This window comes from Acartia tonsa, chromosome 12 (genome assembly GCF_053477335.1).
Source record: "Acartia tonsa isolate MP-2025a chromosome 12, ASM5347733v1, whole genome shotgun sequence".
NCBI lineage: Eukaryota > Metazoa > Arthropoda > Copepoda > Calanoida > Acartiidae > Acartia > Acartia tonsa.
Window position 1 is genome coordinate 20480238 of NC_137271.1, and position 22115 is coordinate 20502352.

At 40.1% G+C, this 22115-nt stretch overlaps 1 protein-coding gene across 2 annotated transcripts; it reads right to left on the reverse strand.

The window, feature by feature from the left end:
- Positions 1 to 380: 380 nt before the first annotated feature.
- On the reverse strand, positions 381 to 7863 carry LOC145334576 (protein spaetzle-like). 2 transcript variants are annotated; one of them, XM_080180074.1, is made up of 10 exons: positions 7727 to 7863; positions 6311 to 6410; positions 6124 to 6177; positions 5936 to 5990; positions 3617 to 3668; positions 2988 to 3041; positions 2689 to 2731; positions 2163 to 2248; positions 1291 to 1351; positions 381 to 607 (listed from the first exon to the last, which is right to left on the reverse strand). In XM_080180074.1, exons 1-10 carry the CDS (start codon positions 7797 to 7799, stop codon positions 466 to 468), a joined length of 720 nt encoding a protein of 239 aa, XP_080036200.1. In that variant the 5' UTR covers positions 7800 to 7863; the 3' UTR covers positions 381 to 465. The 2 variants fall into 2 exon arrangements, with proteins under 2 accessions (XP_080036200.1, XP_080036201.1); XM_080180075.1 differs by lacking the exons at positions 5936 to 5990; positions 6124 to 6177 and having other exon boundaries at positions 6310 to 6410.
- Positions 7864 to 22115: the final 14252 nt, after the last annotated feature.

Below are 22115 nucleotides of genomic sequence, written 5' to 3' on the forward strand. Positions count from 1 at the left end.
ACTAAACAAGGACATACATGCACATATTTCACATATTTGCACAGAACATTAAAGTAAAAGAATACATGGATCTTGACCTATATGTTACTCTTACTTAAGGGCAGGGACCCTGTCCCGATTTTGGATTGGGTCGTAGAAATCAGCTAATAGCGTCAAAAGAACAAATAGCAGACAAAAATGTATCTGTCATTTAGGGCAAGTAGTTAATTCAATACAATATACATCTATACAATAAGTATTGCATGCAGCAATATAATCTGATATCATTTCATATTAAAAAAAAAAACACAAATCATGAAAATCCAAATCTAACATATTAAGTTATAAAGCTTATCTTGATATGTATTCATTGATTAATACCAAATTTACTGCAAATTCTTGGTATGATTTATTTACATTGCTTATATCATATTATCAAGTAACATTTTAAAATTATAAAATAAATTATAATATTAGATATTGTACTTAATCTCTCATAAACTTATCAGTGATTGTTTGTTTGTCTCTGAGAAGATAACATGTACAAGCAGTTGGAAGTTGAAATGAGTCCACCACAATTGTACCATTTTCATTCAATGCCATTAACTGCCTAACTGCATACTGCTGCCTAACAAAATTATGGTATTAATACACTTAGGAGACTACCATTTGTACTGAAAGTACAGTAGATATATTTTCAACTGTGCAATTTAAAAAGTATGTGTGTATTTATGGCAAACTGAATTTTAGCTGTGTAAATGACCAAAATGACTACTAGCAAAAAAAAACATCTAACATAATATTTATACTGCCAGTAATACATCCATGACTGACAATAATACAACTGCCTTATCTAAACACATGTAAAATATACATTCATAGAATTTTGATATCAATTTATAAAAACCACCAAACAATATTTTTATTTGTATTTGTTCAGTAATTGTTAAAATTAGGGTTGACAAACCGAATCTGGAATCCGCCAAATTTTTGGCCTATTTTGGAATCCAGAAAACGAATCCGGAATCCGTTTTTTATAGTGGATTCGGATTCTTGATCGTTAGGCTAAAATTAGCGTCTTTAGTTTTTTTTAAAATTAAACACTCCCCTCTTTGAAGGCAAAGATCACCCTACACCTACACCACCCTTAATTTATTTTTTTAAGAAGACTTTTAAATATTGCTAGAATACGGAATCCGTCAAAAAAAATACAGAATTCGAGGAGAGTTCGATTTTTTGGACGGATTCTTGTAAGAATCCGAATCCGGTCCAAAAATTAGATGGATTGCCAACCCTAGTTAAAATTTACACCTGCAAGATGTTGAGTCTTTGAAAGGTACATCTTCATCTAAAAAACATGGCAGACCTTCACCTAAATTATTACATGAGTTGATATTGATAATGTATTCTGATAAAATTTTACTAATATAATTTTTAATTACAGAATTTTTTTAGCTCTGACCCTAAAAATTTTTTTCTTCACATCTGTAACATATAAGCATTTATTTCACATGCAATTACAAGTATGACAACACCAACAAGGAGCTAAGCACAAAAAAAATAATAAAATGAACAAAGTGAGTTATAAAAAAGTATTTCAGTTATTATAATAAAAAAAATGAGAGAATACCTACCTAAAAATCTAAAAAAAATCACTTAACATCTTAAAGACATTTATTATATTGCTAAAAGGAAAATGTTATATAGACTAGAGGCATAAATGTCATAGGAATCTTCTCTTAAAATTTCAGCTTCTTATCATTAAAAATCACATTTCCCCCTTAGAGTTACAGTCTAATATACAGACGGACGGACAGACGAAGTAAATTATTTAGTAGCTTTGCTACTACAAAGATGAATTGGTTCTTAACAAGTTCATCGCCCTTAACCTATGAGGGTACTCGATTAGCCTCTGTACAAACTGATCAAGTGGCCATAAATGTCATAGGAATCTTCTCTTAAAATTTCAGCTTTTTATCAGTAATTGCTACCGAGAAAAACACATTTCCCCCTTAGAGTTACAGTCTAATATACAGACGGACGGACAGACGAAGTAAATTATGTAGTAGCTTTGCTACTGCAAAGATGAATGGGTTCTTTAGTTCATCGCCCTTAACCTATAGGGGTTAGCCTCTGTACAAACTGATCAAGTGGCCATAAAATTATAAAATGATTCCACTTACCTATGCAAGTTTCAACTTCAACAGCTTGAGTGAAATTCATGCTATTCAGAATAAACATAAATTCGCCATTCAAGTTCATTGCCTTCCTTTAAAAGTTAAGTCATTTTTTTTGTTACTATGTTACTTTTCATTAGTGGCTTATCTAACCCGTCTTCCTCTATATAAAAAAAAATACTAGCTGCCACACCCCTAGAGGCCTCAAGCGGACACGTAAAATGTTTTCTTTGCAATCTATGTTAAGATCAGCTGTTAGGCGATAAGTATCTTAAAGGCCCATAGGTGGCGCTTCATAATTTTTTTTTGGGAACTTTTGTGATTTCTTTGGGAGGGTGGTGGTACCCTTTCCCTAAATATTTATAAACCTTTCAGGGATCTATGAGAAGCTACATTGTACAGAAGAGAACCATATCAGATCAGTGGTTAGCAAGATAAAGACACATACAGAGATATCCTGTTACTTTATTAAGAGAAAGAAAATGTGAATTTCAAGTAAATACCCAGGTCTTCCTTAGAAATGTGACATTACCTTGGAAAAACTGTTGACCTTCTAACATCACAAGCTCTGATCTCTAAAACAAATAATATTTTTGTCAATAATCTAAACACAAAGTAGAACGATGTCTGTCTGTCTAAAGTTTAAGATCTTGGTAACAGCTATTTTCTTGGGATGTGGAGTACCCCAACCCACACAAAAAAAAATTCTCACAATTTTTTTTGTTAGGTATCTATTTTTTTTTTTTAATTGCCTCTTGGGGCAAGGCACCTAGAATCTAGGGGCGAAACCGCTAGAATTAATTTGATAAGATTATAAATGTTATTATTTACCTTCTTGGTAGAATTGTGAAAAACTTCCATATTCACTTGTAATATCTGGGAAATCTAAATTCAAAAAATATTTCAACACTTTAATACCTAGCCTATTTATGTTTTAATAAAAAAAAATATAAAAAAGTTACACTCAATTATGATAAACAAATATACTTTACTTATCTAAAGATGAAAATTATTAATATGAATGTTGGACCACTACTAGTTTGTATCCAACTAGGCAAGATTTAAGAAATGTCCTTAAGTTTTAAAGCCAATGATTGAGATGACCTATTTGAAACTTAATATAATTTACAGTATAATCCCCCCCCCCCCCCCAATGTTAATATATAAAATTTACTAGGGGCTTTGTCCCAAGAGGTAATTTTAAAAAAATTTCTGGTGCTGCCAATTTAATTGAGTAACTGCCTAAAATAATAATTTCTTTTTGAGGTGGGGATTTTCATTTTTGGGAGGGGTTGGGGGTGTCCCATCCCCCAATAAAATAGCTTAAAACCACCATAGGACCAATAGGTATATACCCTAAAAAGTAGAGCCCAATCAGTTCAGCGGTTACTGAGATCTTAAGCTTCAGTCGGACAGACAGACGGACAGACATCGTTCTACTTTGTATTATAGATGATAACCTTCTGCTACTTCACAGTACACTTGATTATTTGGACATGGTTGTGGCTTAAACCTGTTCATATATCTTAGTTTTTTTTCTTAAATATTCTTGTATAGGTGGGGGATTAATGGTACAAATTTTGAATAAGTTTTTATACACATCCATATGGATCTTGGACAAAGTAGCTTCAGACAAAGTAGCTTCAGGACAAAGAAGCTTCAGGACAAAGTAGCCTCCTAAGGAAAGTAGCCTCCACTGTTAATAAAGGTTATGGTCGCAGCGCTTGGCCCCCTGCTCTGCCTAGCCGCGGGCGCTCGGCCCTCTAGCCTCTAACCTAACCTAACCTAAAAATGTAAAAACATTATTAAAACTTGTAAAAACAATATTAAAAATTGTAAAAATCTATCAACCACTTTTTGCAAAATCCTCAAAATTCTAAACCACCTATGCATTATCAGTTGATGATATTTTTCTTAAATAAATGTTCTGAGGCTAACATAGGTTAGGTTAGGTTAGGTTATAGGCTAGGGGGCCGAGCGCCCGCGGCTAGGTAGGCCAGGGGGCCGAGCGCTGCGGTCATATTGGAGACTATTTTTCTTAGGAAGCTACTTTTCTTCAGTAAATGTCCTGAAGCTACTTTGTACTGAAGCTACTTTTTCCTGAAGCTACTTTGTCCGAAGCTACTTTGTCCAAAGCTACTTTGTCTGAAGCTACTTTGGGGGGACTGCCATTTACACATCCAGCAAATTTACAGTGGATGTGTTTTCGCCAGTGCAATGGATGTATTTATGACAAACTGAATTTTTACTGTATAAATGACAGTAAAATCGATTCTCATGTCATAAATACATCCAACACTGGCATAAACACATCCAATATTTTTATACATATGTCAAAAATACATCTGTCACTGGCATTTACACATCCATACGTTTTCAATTATATGTCATAAATACATCCAACACTGGCATTTATACATCCATAGAAATTTAATTTAAAATAATAAGAAAACAACTTTTATATTGTTTGAGTTATAATATATTTGTCAGGTTAAAATAAAAAGCATTATTAAGATTTAAATTATAATAAATATGTCAGGATGTCTTTTTTTATAAGGACATGTTCTTAATGATATCTTTTTTAGTAATTAGGGAATGGATGTATTAAGGCTCATTTAAAAAGCACATCATTTTGAATCTAATCAAATTAAGCAGGAATATAGGATAAACTCAATTTAAGCAACAGCTATATAGGTCTGACTATTTAAAAGCATAATGTACATTCAATGAATATTAATCCTTGTGTTTAAAATACACTGCAGAGTTATATTTTAATATTTTATATATTCTTCTAAACATAATAAAAATTTTATGTCTTATCCCTTTCTTAACCTTACCCTACCTAAATCTCACAACCCTATTTTAGAATTTTTCTAGAAAATTTACAAGGCTTAGTCATATCTACAACATTTAATTAAGATTTATTTTATCAAATGTTTGTATTTTATTTATTGAAACAATGAAATCTGTTATTTCATCTTTAGTTATTTGACTGAATTGAAATTTAATGAAACTAAGAACTTATAATGTAGTAAAGTATAACTTGATATATTTAAATCTTAAAATGCTTTAAGCTAGACCTAATAAAGAACAATATTTCAATATAGCTCGAAGTTGTTCATCTTGTTGTTATAAATGTATTGATGTTTTGTAGGGAGCATCTTAAGAAAAAGGGAAGTATGTAAATAGGGGGAAAGTATCAAAAATAGGGCAAAAATTAAAAACCTATACATACTGTACAAAATCTAATTAATTGTATATAAATGAATATTCTTATAAATTAATCTAGATGTATATTTGCCAGTGTTGGATGTACTTATGACATATAATTGAAAACGTATGGATGTGTAAATGCCAGTGTCAGATGTATTTTTGACATATGAATTAAAATATTAGATGTATTTTTGCCTGTGTTGGATGTATTTATGGCATGAGAAAAAGGAAGAAAACATTTTGCCAAAAATACATCAACTGTAAATTTGCTGGATGTGTAAGTGCTATAGCCCCCTACTTTGTCCAAGATCCATCCATATAGGTTTTAATAAATTCCATTTTATATTTGGAATTTGTAAAAATAAAGCTGTCTGAATTTCCAAATTTTATGGGTTTTCTAACTGCTTGTATTTCCTAACCTACAAAATATTATGCTGTAATTATGAACTATGAATCATTCGAATTCCCAAAAATATATCAGATTTTTTCTTTTATAATATTGGGTAAAATGATTGACTTCAGTAATAGTACCAATGAAAACTATTAAATGTAAGAAAACTAAAATTCCTGGAAGTTCTCCTTGTTGGTCTCCTATTTGGTTCGTTGGTTGGAAATATTATGCTGTAATTATGAATTATGAATCATTCGAATTCTTAAAAATATATCAGATTTTTTCTTTTATAATGTTGGGTAAAATGATTTACTTGAGTTATAGTACCAATGAAAAATATTGAATGTTTCAAAACTAAAATTCCTGGAAGTTCTCCTTGTTGTTCTCCTATTTGGTTCGTTGGTTGGAAATATTATGCTGTAATTATGAATTATGAATCATTCGAATTCTCAAAAATATATCAGATTTTTTCTTTTATAATATTGGGTAAAATGATTTACTTCAGTAATAGTACCTATGAAAAATATTAAATGTAAGAAAACTAAGATTCCTGGAATTTCTCCTTGTTGGTCTCCAGTTTGATTGGTTGGTTGGATTACTAGGTCTGGCAGCTGTTTGACCTCCAAAATTTACCTGGCCTGTTGCTCCATCTAAAAAAAAAGCAATTATCAGTAAAAAGAATTTATAAAACAAGGATGACAACATCCATAAAAGCAAAGCACTGAAACTGTAGGACAAACGGACACTTGTATAGTGTCAGAACTGAATAATCAGAATATAAATCTATAAGAGTCGAAGCAAAATTGTAAGTAAATTTATTGAAAAACTGCTTGATTCAGGATAATGTTTATGGACATACTTACATTTTAGGACTTGGTTATAGTGTTGCTTCGCTTATAATATTGTACTTCGTTGTCCCAGCAATCAGTATACTAAAAATAAGATCAATCGATTGTATATTAATGTTATCTATAATTTTATTATTTATGTAGTATTGACTGAAATATTTTGGCTTTAGTTAAATGGATATTACCATCCTTGTTTTATTTAGTGTTCAAGCAACATTTGTTTAATCATGCAAATAGAAAACTCGTAAAATTTCACTTCAGTTTGTGGTTTGTTTGTGGGTTTCCCTTTTTTTGGGGGGCCAGCAAATAGGTACCTTATACGTCCGGGCTTAATAATGATTACATCACTGGAGTTTTTACTCTGAGTTATGTAATTACTATTGAGAACACGGATAAGAAACATTTAGAATTCTTCTTTTTTTTAAATTAGTTTTAAAAATGTTTCGAACTAATTAAGGACTGACACTTCCCCCAGTCCAGGGGGTTTGGTTGGGGCTAACAATCCTTCCCTATAAAAAAAAACCCTGAAAAGTAATTACTAATTTAACTTTGGGGTTTGGGAACGATAATTAAAATTTGCTTTAAAACACTTGATTCTAATATCTTTAATACAATATTTTACAAATTAAAAAATGACATATGTCTTTTGCATAAATTTTAAATTTCCAATATAAAGGTTGAGATTCGGAGGTTGATAAATTTCAACTTTTAGAAAAAGGGATTCTAGGAGTCCTGCATTTTACTCTTTATAATACATATATGTAGGCCCTTAAAGTAGGTAGACTTACATTTTAACTGATTAAATGATAACTTTTGTTATTGATGCAACAAAAAATAGTTTTAAGGTGCGAATCTACTTTATAATACTTATACTTGGTCCGTCTGTCAGTCAGTCAGAACGTAAATTTAATTTACAAATCTGCTATTAGATAGACGGTTGATTTTCTTGTGAAGATTCCCTATATATGCTATTAGCATCTAGTTTGTAATTTGTAATTCGGTTCAGTGGTTACCGAGATCTTATGGGACAGACAGACGGACGGACAGAAATCAAGCTACTTTGTAATATAGATATAGCTGTATAAATCAGCTGATGACCGTAAACAATTTGTGCACACCTATGAAAACTGACAAATAGAGAGCGCTAGTTGCGAGCAGAGCAACCATAATTTGGTGATGACGGTTTCCCATCTTGAATGAAACTGACAAGAATGAAGAAACTGAGTCACAATTGTATTTCTAGCCGCAGTGATGTCCAAAAATGCGCCAATTCTCAAAATCAGAGTGCCCTATATGCATTCAAATATGATGTGACATTTACAATGTTAGTTTCTTAAAACTGACTTCACTCTCTTAGTAGATAATTGCAATAAAAATTTTGTTTAAAATTCCCAATCTCAACCAGACCGGTGCCATCTAGCTATACAATATGCGTAGATTTCATATCTGGCAACCATAAAATCCAACAAAAACTATTTTTTGAAAAAATAGATTTTGAAATTTCAAGTTCAATTTTCATACCCTATGAGTTACTGCACAATCATGACATAAAAGCAAAGATTATGGATTTAAAATTCTGAACAAGTTTTCTTTTATGCAGTTCTTCATAAAACCACTCCTGAAGGGAGCAAATAAATTGCCATTTTTATCAGTTGCTTTGCTAAGGTTATGGAATTTCAGCTTTAAATAAATCATATATAGAGTGGTTTTATGAAAGACTTCATAAAAGCAAAGTTGTAAAGAATTGAAAAAATATAAAAATATCTGTTTTTCTTATCATGGATGATTTTTAACACCAGGGGATGAAATTTGCACTTGAAATTTTCAAACTTAATTTTTTACAAAAATTGGAATTTTGTGGATTTTCTTGTCGCCAGATATAAAATCTAAACATCTGAAAATAATAATTTAAAAATAGGAGAAAAGCTAGTAAGAAAAAAACGAAGAATCACCCATAATTTAATGATTTAAACGAGAAAAATTATCAAGTTGGGCAGCCGCATGTGACTTGTGACCTATCAACTTTAACGTCAAATCTCTTCTTTTTGACCAAAAACCTGGGGTATTAGGTTGAGTAACACCCAGCAGACACATAACTCTTTGATTACACGATGTTTGTCCTAACTGTGCGTGCAATGTAATGTGTTGCACCTGTTTGGGCCAAGGCATTCCCCCTACTTTGTCTTATAATGTCGCGCATCTGATATAAAAGAAGTAGAAATCATTTTTATCTTCTTTAGTTATGACGCTATGTTGAGTCGGGATTCAAACTCATCATCTCCCCGACAGCGAGTGTTAAGCCACATTAGGTTTTAAAAACATTTGAAAAAATTCTCTGCATAGCTGCAAAATTTCCTGAAAATCTGACCATTAGCTTAATAAAAATTGGTTCTACGCAAAGACCGAAACCGCAGATCTTTTCTAAAAATCAGCAAATAAAAAAACAATTCGCAGAAAAATCCGCCATTTTTTTCAATAATGCTGGATCTAGCTGCTTAAATAATAGACAACTGCTGATAACCTCAAAATTATTCTTTCTTGGAATAAGTTTTGAAATTTAGTTAGACATATTCTTGGTAAACTTTGAGTACAATTTTATGTAATTTAAACAATTCATTCAATTTTTCCACAATGTTTCAGTTCATCTGTTTTGAACAGTTTATTTATTTCAATTTTTCTTGGTCATTTAAAACATGTAGATTTTAAGCTATTTTATCATCAACACAAATAAAACAAATTCAAAAAATTAATATTTTGTTTTAAGCAGAGATAAGACAATGATCGATAAATTGATGTTTATTCCCGATGATGATATGTGGTAAGTTGAAGCGTTTCAGCTTACCGTCGCGAGTTCGAATCCAACGAGCCCCTAGCCTTAAAGAATTCTACCAATAACAAACTAGCAGTATTTACTACTACAAAGATATATTTAAAACTGAATACATTTACAATAGGGTTATTACTATATATACAAAAATAGATGATAACAATAGGTTAGGTTGAAGGGGGTGTGGGGAGACAAGGGCGGAACCCTGCGGCGGTAGGCATCTGTGGGGTAAGCTGCAGTAAAGGGGAAGGTAACCACCTCCCGGTAGGATAGTTGCCTGGGGGCGCAGGGTTGTAAGGTGGCCGCGTCCCTCCCCCATTTAGCCAGTCCAATCTGACCGCTGCCTGTGGGGTCTCAGCGGGCAGGGGTGAATGGTGATAATAGGATTAGTGCAGAAGGCTTGACTTGATAAGCCGCTGCGTAGCAACTCTGTATAATGCCCGTTCGTATGCTGCCGTCTTACCACAACCTCCCCTTCAAGGGCTGCGGGACCACCGGGACGCCAGGCCTTGAACCATGGGGGACGGCAGCTTCTCCCTGGGGCACAGCTCGATGTAGGACAGCCTGGGCTACACAGGCTCCTCGGGACACTCGTTGCTCGGTCTGGCTGTGGTTGGATATCAGCATTGTCAGCTCCCGGTTGGTTCCCAGCTGGGGGTTGGCGACGGCCAGGCCCCGGTGTTGGAAATTAGGCCTTGTCTGCAGGACTATCTCTGTCTTGGCTGGTAGCTGGACACGGAGGCCTAGGCTCACTCTAGAGGCTCCCAAGGGAGGGACAACGATGGTAGAAGGCGCGTAGAACTCCATAGGGGCGCCCATCTTGTCCAGGTTACTCGGACTCTTAGCTCCCACCCGGATGGGGACGGCTGTCACCCTCTGGGGCCGCGACTTCCATCTCAGTGGCAACTTCTCCTCCTGGGGGCTCGCTGCTGGCAGGTAGGGGCTCCATGTCCGCGTCGGGGTTCCAAACTGCATCCGTGGGTGGTTCTGGGGCCGGCGGCGCCAGCTGTGGCTCGCTGGGTTGGTGCTGCAGGTTCTCCTCCACCGGGTCACGATCCTGGCAGCTAGGCTGTGGGACTTCTGTTGCTGCGGCCGCCGGCTGATACACGGGAAACTGCCCTGGTCCACTAGATGGCACCGCCGCGGCTCCGGCCGGCAGCTCAGTGGCATCTTCGTCGCCGTCCAAGTCGTCCTGAATGTCCGTTGGAATCTGCTGGGCGGTGACATCTCCCGTGTATTTGCGCAGTCAGCCAACATGCGCGGTGATTTCTGAGATCCTGGCTGTCGGAGAGGCGGGTCTGATGACGTAGTGGACGTCCGTGGCCCGTCTCACTATCTTCCAGGGGCCGGTCCATCTCTTGGTAATCTTGGCTGATTTACCTGGCACCAGGCGGGGGGCCAGATACCAGACCAGGTCTCCAACTTCGTACTTGGCCGTTCCCTCGTAGGCTGCCGCGCTCCTTCGGATGGTCCCTTCTTCTCGCTGCTGGATTGCGTCATACACGGCGTGGTATCGTTGCAGGAGGGCTTGGACGTTGGCTGGGACTGACGCATACTCAGTGTCCGGCAGCCGGAGCACCAAGTCCACAGGGAGCTTGGCCTCTCTCCCAAAGTAGGCCAGGAAGGGGGTCACGCCCGTGGACCTGCAGGTCTTGGTGTTGTAGGCGAAGGCTATAGCAGGCAAGTGAGGCTCCCAGTTGTTGTCGTCTCTATCCAGGAACAGTCGCATGCCTGTGTTGAGCGTCCGATGGAACCTCTCGACCCGGTTGGACTGCGGGTTGTAGGGCGGTTGATGTGTCAGGCCAATCTCGAGCTTGGAGGCTAGTTCCTTGAATACCTGGCCAGTGAACTCCATCCCATTGTCGGAGTGAATCTTCAAGGGGCATCCGAACGTGGCTAGGTGGCGGTGCAGCAGTGTCTCGGCCACCGTGAGGGTGCGCTTGTTGGGGATGGCGTAGAGGCTGACAAACCGGCTGAACCCATCTTGACAGGTGAGGATGTAATGGTTCCCGGCTGGCGTCTCTGGTAGGGGCCCCACCAGATCAATGAACAGGACTTGCTGTGGATACCCCTGCTGGGAGGGCACGTGTATCCCTAACTTCAGCCTCTCCTTGGTGACCTTCTGCACGCACTCAGGACAGGTCTGGACCATCAGGCGGACGTCGCGGGACAGGTTGGGCCACCAGAAGTGCATGGCGACGCGAGCTATAGTGGCGTCCATTCCATGGTGCCCAGCCATGGGGGCTCCATGGGCCAGAAAAAACGCGTCCTGCTGGAGGGCCGAAGGCAGCAGGTACCGTGTTCTCTCCCCTGTCAGGGTCTTGTAGGTGGTGGTGAGGCAGCCATGCTCGTCGAGTCCAAGTGCTGCGAAGCGGCTGGCGTACTGCTGCTCGTCTCGGTCCTTGCCCCAGAGCTCAGCCTTAGTTGAGGGCTTCCCGTCAGCCACCCACTGGCGGACACGGAGCAGGAGGGGATCCCGGGTCTGGGCTTCCAAGACTCGTGCTGGATCCAGCCGTACTGTGGAGGGTCTGTCAGCTGCAGGCTCCCCTAGCTGGCAAAGGTGGTGGAAATACTCAGCCTGCTCTGCTAATTCTTTGGCGGACGGGGCCGGCATGTTGTCATCCTCAAGGCGGCTGAGGGCGTCAGCGTTGGTATTCTGGGTGCCGGGACGATGGCAGACGGTGAAGTCTAGGGCCGCTAGCTCCTCCTGCCAGCAGGCTACCATCCCTGTGGATGCGTTCAGTGACTTCATTTGTAGCAAGGCCGAGGAATCAGTGTTGATCTGGAAGCTGCGGTAGGACAATATCCCGTGGAATTTCCGGATCCCATACATGATGGCGGCCATCTCTCCCTTCCAGGACGGGTAGCGGGTCTCAGGGTCGGTCGTCTTGCGCCCCACGGTGGCAATGAGCCTCTCCTTGCCGTCCTGGCACTGGCTGAGAATGGCAGAGATGGCCCGGCTGCTGTAATCCGTGGTGAGCTGGAACACGGCTGGCAGGTCAAACCTGGGTGGCGCTCGGATGGGGGCTTGGCGGAACTTGTCCTTGAGCTGTACCAGCTGGGCTTCCATCTCAGCTGTCCATGTCAGCGTCCTGGCCGTTTTCTGCCGATTCACCTCGTAGGTGAGGTCGGCGTACTCCGGGATGAACAGCCGGTAGTAGCCAAAGAACCCCAGGAGCAGGTCCTTGGGGGTGCTGGGGGCTGGCCAGTCGAGGATGCGGTCAATGTAATCCTCTTGCATGGCTATGCCCTCGCGGCTGAGGGTGTGGCCCAGATAGTCTACCTTGGCTCGGAACAGCTTGGTCTTGGAGGGCTTGAGGCGGATTCCTCCCCTGCGGTGGGCTTCCAAGACTTCCCAGAGCCTAGCCAGGTGGGCCCAGGTGTCGTTGTGAAAGGACAGGACATCATCCAGGTATGACTGGAGGTTGGCCGTGCCCAATGGGTTCAGCACCCCAGCAATGAACCTGGAGTAGACGGACGGTGCGGTGGCTAGGCCAAATGGCATCCTTTTCCACTGGTACAAGCCCCTAGGGGTGGTGAAGGCTGTGCAGGGCCAGCTATCCTCGGACACTCGGATGGTGTAGTACGCAGCCACCGCGTCTAAGGCACTGTAGACGCGGTGTCCCCCAGCTCGTTCTACCAGCTGCTGGATCTTGGGCAGGGGGTAGCTGTCCAGCTCAAGGCACTTGTTGAGGGCCCGGTAGTCGACCGCCCAACGGGTGCTCCCATCCTTCTTCTTGATGGGCACCAGGGGGCTGCTCCAGGCCGAGTCTGAGGGCTCTATGACTCCTTCCTTCAGCCAGGTATCCAGCTGGCTTTCCAACTCAGCCTCCTGCCGGGGGTTCAAATCACGAAATTTCTGGCGGATCGGCTGGGTCCCTGGCTTGAGGCGCAGCTCTAGCTCTACGACGTCGGTGCAGCCCGGGGTAGAGTTGGAGAAGACGTCCCTGTACTCCGACAGCAGAGTCCAGACTTCCTTCTTGAGCAGGGGGTCCTTGCGCAGGAACTCGTTCTCCTCCATCTCAAGATCCGCCCACAGCTGCTGCATATCTGGGGGTTCAGCAGGCTCTTGGAAGGAATGGATGCGAGGGGGAGGCTCGTCTGAGACCTCCTGAATGTCGGGCTTCACCAGCTCCCCAGCACCGGTGCGCATACAGGCCTTCTGGTATGACAAGATACTCCCCAAACCTTTGTTCCGGAGCAGACAGCTGGATGGCATCCTTGGTGCGGTGTCCCACTAGCTCAACAGGGACAGCCATGATGCTGCGCCCAGGCAAGGCCACCCACTTGGCCGTACGGAGTTGGGGTGGTTGGCCGTTTGCTGGAGTGACAGCATTTAGCTTGTAAGTGGTGGCTGGCACGGGGCCAGCTTTGGCTCCGGGGGCAACCGGCCGGGACTTGACGGGCTCGGCGCCGGGACTGGCTGAGGCATTGGAGCCATTCGTGGCTCCGAGGGCGTCCGGCCACGACTTGACGGGCTCGGCGCTGGGAGAGGCCAGGTTGTCAGGGCCAGCCTTGGCTCCGGGGGCGTCCGGCCACGACTTGACGGGCTCGGCGCTGAGAGAGGCCGGGTTGTCGGGGCCAGCCTTGGCTCCGGGGGCGTCCGGCCACGACTTGACGGGCACGGCGCCGGGAGAGGCTGAATCCTGGGGGTTGGGCGCGGCTACGAGTGCATCAGACCACGACTTGACGGGCCTGGTCTCGGACTTAGCTAACCGCGGCTTAGCGGGTTGGATCGCTGGGGGCCCCAGGTAGAGGGGGCCAGGTGGACACGGCTGGCCATTGATAAAGGTATCGGCGGAGAAGATAGGCTCTGGAGGGCTGGAAATCTCGGGGAACGCTCGACTACGCGCGGCTGCTCCGGCAGCGGGCCTGGCAGGGGCCCCTCATAACTCAACTCTCTCTCTGCGGTCTCCCGGTCCACAGGGACGCCGCGGAGTGGGATAAACTCCCCACGCACCCACAGACAGGGGGGTTGCATGTCGAAACAGAGCCTAGTTCCGAACTCCTTGAGAAAGTACCCCCCTAAGTTCAGGGGGTGCGAGAGATTCCGTACCACGGTCACGTGGTACAGATGGAGTATAAGAGTGTGTGAGACTGCCATATATAATTCATATAACTTTCCAATTACCTGAAAGGCTGCCCTTCCTCATTAGCGGTCAGGATCTGGGTGTTGTCTGGAACCAACATCCTCTGCACGCCCATTGCGTGCATGAGGTGCTCGGAAATAACAGCGGACCCTGGTACACGGTTGCCAGAATCAACCTTGGCATCAACCTGTACGTGCTGGGCAGGGTCGTGAGTGGGGAACCTCACCCTGATATGGCAGGGGAAGTGGAGGTCCTGCCCATGGGACAAGGGGGCCTCCCGTTCTGCCGGTGTCGGGCGAAATTTCGGTGCCGGCCGGGCCGCAGCTATGGTGCTCTCGCCTACCATAGTGGGTGCAAACCTTTGGTGGTGGTTTACACTTGAGCTTCGAATCACTAGAGCTTATCAAATCACTGGGTCAACAATTTTATATTTTATCACTTGGTTGACATTTATAAACACTTATGTGTTGTTATCACTAGGAGCTCTAAGGGTGATTCTGGAAGCGGTGGCAGCAGGAAATGTACGTCCTGCAAGCGCCGGTGGGTTGTGTCTGGAGTGGCGGCGGCAGGGAATGTCCCGTCCTGCAGCGCCGCGGGTTCGAATCCAGAGAGGTGGCGGCAGGGAATGGCCCGTCCTGCAGCGCCGTGGGTTCGAATCCTGGGAGGTGACGGCAGGGAATGTCCCGTCCTGCCGCTCCTTGGGCTCGAATTCTGCTATCCGTCGCAGTGGTAGGCCTTACTTGTGTGCTGAAGCTTCGCAGCCACACATCGCCTTCTCAGGGAGACCAGCTACGCAGCTGTCCATCTCGTAGGTTTGGCCTGGGTGTCCTGGGGCTTGTCCCAGCTACACTTGCCAAAGTAGACTCAGTTCTGTAGCCGTCTGAGCTAAATTATCCGATTACCGTGGTTGCGCACCTAGCGCCGCTCCCACACGGTACGGAAAACGCCGTCAACTGGCGCTTTTAGCAGGCTAAATCTGCTTGCCGTAGGCCAGAGGCCTACATAATGCGTTCAAAATGATGGAAAATCGACCTAAAAAGGCCGTCTCGCGGGTCAGTTGGCTTCTTAGTTGGCGGCTGACTGTCCCCTTACTTGCAAAAGGGTCCAATCAGAGGTAGAATTGGCTAGTTTTAGCAGGGCTCGATTGAAACACGCTGACACCAAGATGTGTTAAGTTGAAGCGTTTCAGCTTACTGTTGTGAGTTCGAATCCAACGAGCCCCTAGCCTTAAAGAATTCTACCAATAACAAACTAGCAGTATTTACTACTACAAAGATATATTTAAAACTGAATACATTTACAATAGGGTTATTACTATATATACAAAAATAGATGATAACAATAGGTTAGGTTGAAGGGGGTTTGGGGAGACAAGAGCGGAACCCTGCGGCGGTAGGCATCTGTGGGGTAAGCTGCAGTAAAGGGGAAGGTAACCACCTCCCGGTAGGATAGTTGCCTGGGGGCGCGGGGTTGTAAGGTGGCCGTGTCCCTCCCCCATTTAGCCAGTCCAATCTGACCGCTGCCTGTGGGGTCTCAGCGGGCAGGGGTGAATGGTGATAATAGGATTAGTGCAGAAGGCTTGACTTGATAAGCCGCTGCGTGGCAACTCTGTATAATGCCCGTCCGTATGCTGCCGTCTTACCACAGATACACAAAATTATCCTTCTGTAAATTACAATTAGTGGTTGAAACGTTTAAACAGCCAGCTTAATGAACCAACCAATCAAATTTGTTAATCTAACAAAAAAGAAAACTTTATTTCAAAACCTTGGAGACTAGTGTAATAAACAGCCCACTGTCCCCTCCCTCCCTGATTTTAAGGCTTCAGAGGTTAAAGTGTTACTAATACAAAATTTCAACAATAATTGTGCTTTTCTGTTAAAGAAGTAGTCATCCTTGTTTTGAAAATAATATCAGTGTTAAAAACGTTTTAAGCCATTACCAAATTTATACAATATATACAATAAGGATAAATCCCAAGTATATGTTATAGGGCTATAATATTTGGACAGAAGTAACAATATTGTATATTTATATAAATTTTAACGTCATTTTTAAGCTTCTTTAGTCCTACATAGGAAAGTATTACAAGAATATTTTTCTACACAAGTAGCGCAGCTATCCAAATAATCTGCTTGTCTGTTTGTAAGGCGCTTGATACTTTGTTCAAGTTTTTAGTAGTAATTGTTTTATGTGAGAAATAAATTCGACGTTAATTAATAAGCCAGGGTTCTAAAGGGATAAGACAATGACATCATTAATGTTGATACATAAAATTACCCCTTCTGTAGATTACAATTATTGGTTGAAACTTTTGTACCCTCAACTGAATGAACCCACTAATCAAAATTCAATAAAAGTTCCTAAAGTTGTTATGACATCAAATTAGAACTAGTCGTTGAACTAACAAACGCCACTAATACACTAGTGAGCTACTACACAAAGCTAGTCCACAAGGACTTTTCAATCAACCTATGACCTTACAGCGTTTTTCGATCACTAGTGCACCATGCCAAGGACCACCCATGCATACCTGATTTAGGGCTAAGGCTTCCCCCCTACTCTAACTCCAAATCTCTAACGCCTGAAAGAGCAGCAGTAGGTACTAATTTTACATCTTTAGTATTGATGCGGTCTGGGAACTCGAACCCGACACCTCCCCAACAGATAAGCGGACGTTAAATCACTAAGCCATATCTGCGGGTTCTCCCACCCTGATAATAAGCACTTCAAGATTTTTGTAACATTACAAAGTTTCTCAAAAATCAGCCATGTGACGTCACAAAAATGATGGATTTTCCATATCTTTATTAGGGTTCTTTTTCAACTTCTCCTCTCATCTCCCTAATTTTTATGACGTCACATGGCTGATTTTTGAGACACTTAGTAAAGTTACATATATTTTTTATTAAAAGCTACTTCTACTTTTATTAAATGCCATATAGTCGATCAAAATTACTAGCGGTTGCGCCCCTAGGGGATATGTGTTTAAAGAGGTATGAAGAAGGTAGGAAAAATAGCTTAAATTAAGAAATAAAACAGCCTAAAACCATTCAGGGAAACTTCCTTATCAAAGAAAACTCTTCCAGTTTAGTAGTTTTATTTTTTTTATTTTAAGCTTGAGACAAATAAATCTTACTACTTTCTATAATAGGATATGCAGATGTTCTATGTCCTTAATAAAGACAGACAGAGTAAGTTATATAGTAGCAGCGCTCTTATTCAGTAAATGGCTAACTAATGTATATTTATTTGGTTTTTATATAAACCAAAATCCGATTACATACACAGAAAGAGATATTAATGCTAAAAAATATATTATGATATTGCTATGTTTCTTAAACTATTGGCTTTGCAATTTTTTTAGCGAGATATTTTTTTCTAGGATGTAGAATTTCACACCCTAACCTACTAATAGCCCAAACCTTTATTTACTATTACTAAACCTATAATAGTTATTTATCGCATTGTGTTATAGACAGCTTTCAGCGAATATTAAAATAAGATTAAAACAAGTTTTGTTGGTCCAGAGAGGCCGAAGGTTTGGGCTAACAAAAATGGTATTGATCTTTTGATTTTTATTTCAATTTTCGTGGAAAATTTGTGTAATACGATGCTATACATGATTTCTTAGTATGGCCGAGGACTGGTTTTCATCCAGAAATCAATCCTATAAAATGGTTTAAGATTTCAAAAAAATTTGATAACATAAAAAATAACTTTATGTTTAATATTTCTCTCTTAGTACAATTAGATATAAGAACACTCGTACTTTATTAATTGATGTTTATAAATAAAGAATTTTTTTATGTTTTTTTTATATAATTAGTGAGCGGGAAAAAAATTGAAGATTTAAATTTTTATCCTTTCCTTACTTGCCTTAGCTGAACAAAAATAGCCTAAAACTCTGACCAATACTAAGCTCTCCCGAAAACAGTAAAACTGTTGATCCAACAATTTATAAGATCCTACTGGACAAACAAACAACTCATTACATCAGTTTTTAGAGCATCTAAAATCTTTTCTCTAACACGTTTTAGACATACACACTGAAATTTTAAAATATAAAGTATAGTCGCTTTTAAAACAATTATATAAAGTATTATTATTTATAATAGTTTGATATAAGCAAAGCATTTGACACTTACATTTATTAGAATATTAAATTGTATCAGATTTCAAAATCATATCTTTTTAAATGAATAAGGGAGTTCCCCCCCCCCCCCTTTCTAACTAGCTTTTGGGTAGAGAAAGAGATAAGGAAGTGGAAAGGGTGGTAAAATTAGCCCCCCCCCCCCCCCCCCCACTAACAAAAAAAGGGGAGGACACCCCCAATGCTTGCTTTTTCACGGTTGTTTTTAAATTAAATCATCCAACATCCCACCCAATGCTTGCTTTTTCACGGTTGTTTTTAAATTAAATCATCCAACATCCCACCCCGCAGTTCATGAAAGTTCAGAAATACATATTTGAATGTTATGTATTTTGTGTCATATTTATTCTTCGAAGATCAAATATAATATTTCCTTGTTTATATGGGTGATGCTTTTCTACAATTATGTCGCCTCGTCGGTCAGTCTTTGCCAATCATCCTTAATAGAACTCCAGCAAAGAAAATTAATTGAAAATAATAAGGGGGGTTTCTTCTTGTGTTACCCTAGGTCAGTTCAGGTTAGGTAAGGTTGTCATTAGGACAGGGTAACATTGCAGGAATTAGGCACTCCGAAGGGGTTAGACATAAAAAACTACCCTATTAATTTCCAATGTTAAAAGCAATTTATTAAGCTTTGCTTTTATGGATGTTGTCACCAATTTATGTATACTCTATGTATGCTAAGGTTATAAAATCATATTTTAATATTACATATGAAACTTTATAAGATTTTAGTGACTTCGCCCCAAGAGGATTTTCTAACCAAATAAAATAAAATCGCAAAATAAAAATTAGATATTAACAGTCGATATGAGTCATAAAAGGCTAATTTAAAAAGAATTTTTTTACAACCAGAAAGTTGTTTCAAAGAACAGCAAAGAAAGTTAACCTGTATAGTGTATAACCTCTTGAGCACAGGAATCACCATTAGATCTTGTTTTGATAAAGAAGTAATGAGTTGCGCCTGATTTTGGCCAAGGCCTTCCCGGTGCTATTGATAAGCTATTGATGTCATGCACCTGACAAAACAGCAGTAGGAAACATTTAAAATTCTCTAGTTAGGCCAGGTTTTGGCTGAGATTCAAACTCATTATCTACGGGACAACGTGTTGTTATGCCACAGTTGCGGGTAGCAGAGAATCTTCTCTAAATAACTATTGAGATAAGGGACTGTCAGACTAAACACTTAAAACATTGTCGACAGACCAACAAACAAACATAAAAAATTTCATCAAAGTGCTGGTTTAGCACCAACCCTCCCCATTTCCCCTTATTTTTGAAAAGAATCAAAAGTAAGGTGGGTAGTGTTCCGTTTGTGTTTTTATTACTTAGGGCAGGTTAAATTAGGTTTGATTAGGAACTGGGCAGCCCTGCAGTGTTAATTCACAACATACATTATGGATTATGACTCCATGCAGGAGTTCAGGGGCGTCCAAGCTTTTTATTTTGGGGGGGGTAAAATTTTTTTAGGGGGGGGTAATTCGGTGTTGTGGGGGGTAAAATGGCGCGCGAAGCGCGCCACAAATTTTTTTTACCCCCCCCAAAATTTTTACCCGGGGGGTAAAATTTGCTTGGGGGGGGGTAATTACCACCCCTGAAATCTGTTGGCAGGGGTAAATTTAGTTTACCCCCCCAAAAATTTACCCCCGGGGTAAAATTTTTTGGGGGGGTAATTTAAATTTTATTAAATATATAGTATTAAAAATGCGCGCGAAGCGCGCAAAAATTTTTTTTATTAGAGATTTTTTATTTTGGGGGGGGGGTATTTACCCCCCCAAAATTGTTTGGGGGGGGTAAATATCCCCTCAAAATTGTTTGGGGGGGGTAAATACCCCCTCCTAAATGGTTGGGGGTGCCTACGGCACCCCCAGGGTAGGGGTAAATTTTAAATGGGGGGGGGGGGTAATCGCCCCATTACCCCCCCCCCCCCTTGGACGCCTATGCAGGAGTTATTTACATTTTTATCAAAAATACAGGGGGATTTAGTGCTCAAAAGGCCTTTTGAGAGAAAGAACCAAAATTTAATAAATGCGCAACTGAAAAGTATTTTTTCTCCTTTGATACTAAAATTTTAAGAAATTAAATTTTCTATTGTGCAATGCTCTAAATAATAAAGCTTGAAAAAATAGAGAGTTGAAACAGTTCAAAAATCAGATGAAAAGGATAATGATATCATACAAAAAAAATAGTGTCAAAAAGAGTTAAAAATCAGTATGTTTATAATTACACCTTTTGTAGAATATAATTAGTGGTTGAAACGTTTGGACACTTAACTTAAAAAAATAAAAAGTCATAAGAGTTCGCAAAGTTGTCAAGCCAACAAAAAAGAAAACGTTTTGTATAAAACTTTGAGAATTAGTGAAATAAACAGCCCATTGTCCCCTCTCTCTGTACTGTCAATCTAATAAGTAAATTTTACATATTTAGAATACTCCTACATTTTTAAACCCACACACTAAATAAATAATAATTAAGACGTGTGTTTAAATTTCTTTGGGGTTTCTATCAAAACACGAAGTACAAAGTATTTTGTATATAAAATAAAAATATTTTACTTAACAATATTTAACTTTAAATTTAAAATTTCACCCCTATACCCTCTTAAAAGAAGACAAAGAAAGTCCCTCAAATAATCAGCATGTTACGTCATAAAAACGAGGGATTATCCATCTCTTTTTTAGGGGTTTTCTTTCCCACTCCTCCTCTCCTCATCCCTCTTTTTTATGACGTCATTGAGGGACTTTCTTAGTCTTCCTTAAAAATATAAACCCCAAGTAGAAAAGTACCACATGCAACTTTAAAAGCATTTGCAGGGATATTACAATTACCCCCCAAAAAAAAACAGTGAGATCTGTAAAGAAATTTCAGTTTGATGTTATAAATTTCATGCACTTGATTTAGGTAATAATCCCCCATTCCAACTCCTTAAGTGTTAAAACATATCTACTACTAATTCAAATCTACAGAAGGGGTAATTTTGTGAATCATCATTTGGCTTGTAAATCAATTTATTGGCCATTGTCTTTATTTTATCCCTAATTATTTGTAGCATTTAAAGAACACTAAATTGTCTTGCTCTCATGGAAAATTTAAGAGCGTTGAGTGTGTGTATGTGTGTGTGTGTGTGAGAGAGAGTGTGAGTAACTCTTATATCCATCCTTGTATCTGGTAACAAGAGAAGTAATGGTTTAGTTGTTTAACATCAGCTAATAGGAAAGGTCTTAAATTACAATGAGTAAAGAATTTTTTTTATATATTGTGCAACTAATAAAAATAAAATCTTCTGGTTTGGTTATTTTTTACTCAGAAAAGAAAATTTTACTTCATTATCTACTTATTTTTTAATGTTGAGTCTTTGTGGCTGGTAGAAAACTTGGAGGAAAACTAGTTTTTCTTTAAATGGAATATACCATTTTTAAAGTAGTCCTGTAGCTTTA

Bases quoted from the DNA above. Each gene is read 5' to 3' on its own strand.
- LOC145334576 (XM_080180074.1), bottom strand. From the start codon at position 7,799: ATGGGAAACCGTCATCACCAAATTATGGTTGCTCTGCTCGCAACTAGC. The intron at 6,411-7,726 runs GTGTGCACAAAT...CTTTTTTTTTAG, and splicing joins CTATTTGTCAGTTTTCATAG to ATGGAGCAACAGGCCAGGTA. The intron at 2,732-2,987 runs GTAAATAATAAC...TATTTGTTTTAG, and splicing joins TTCACAATTCTACCAAGAAG to AGATCAGAGCTTGTGATGTT.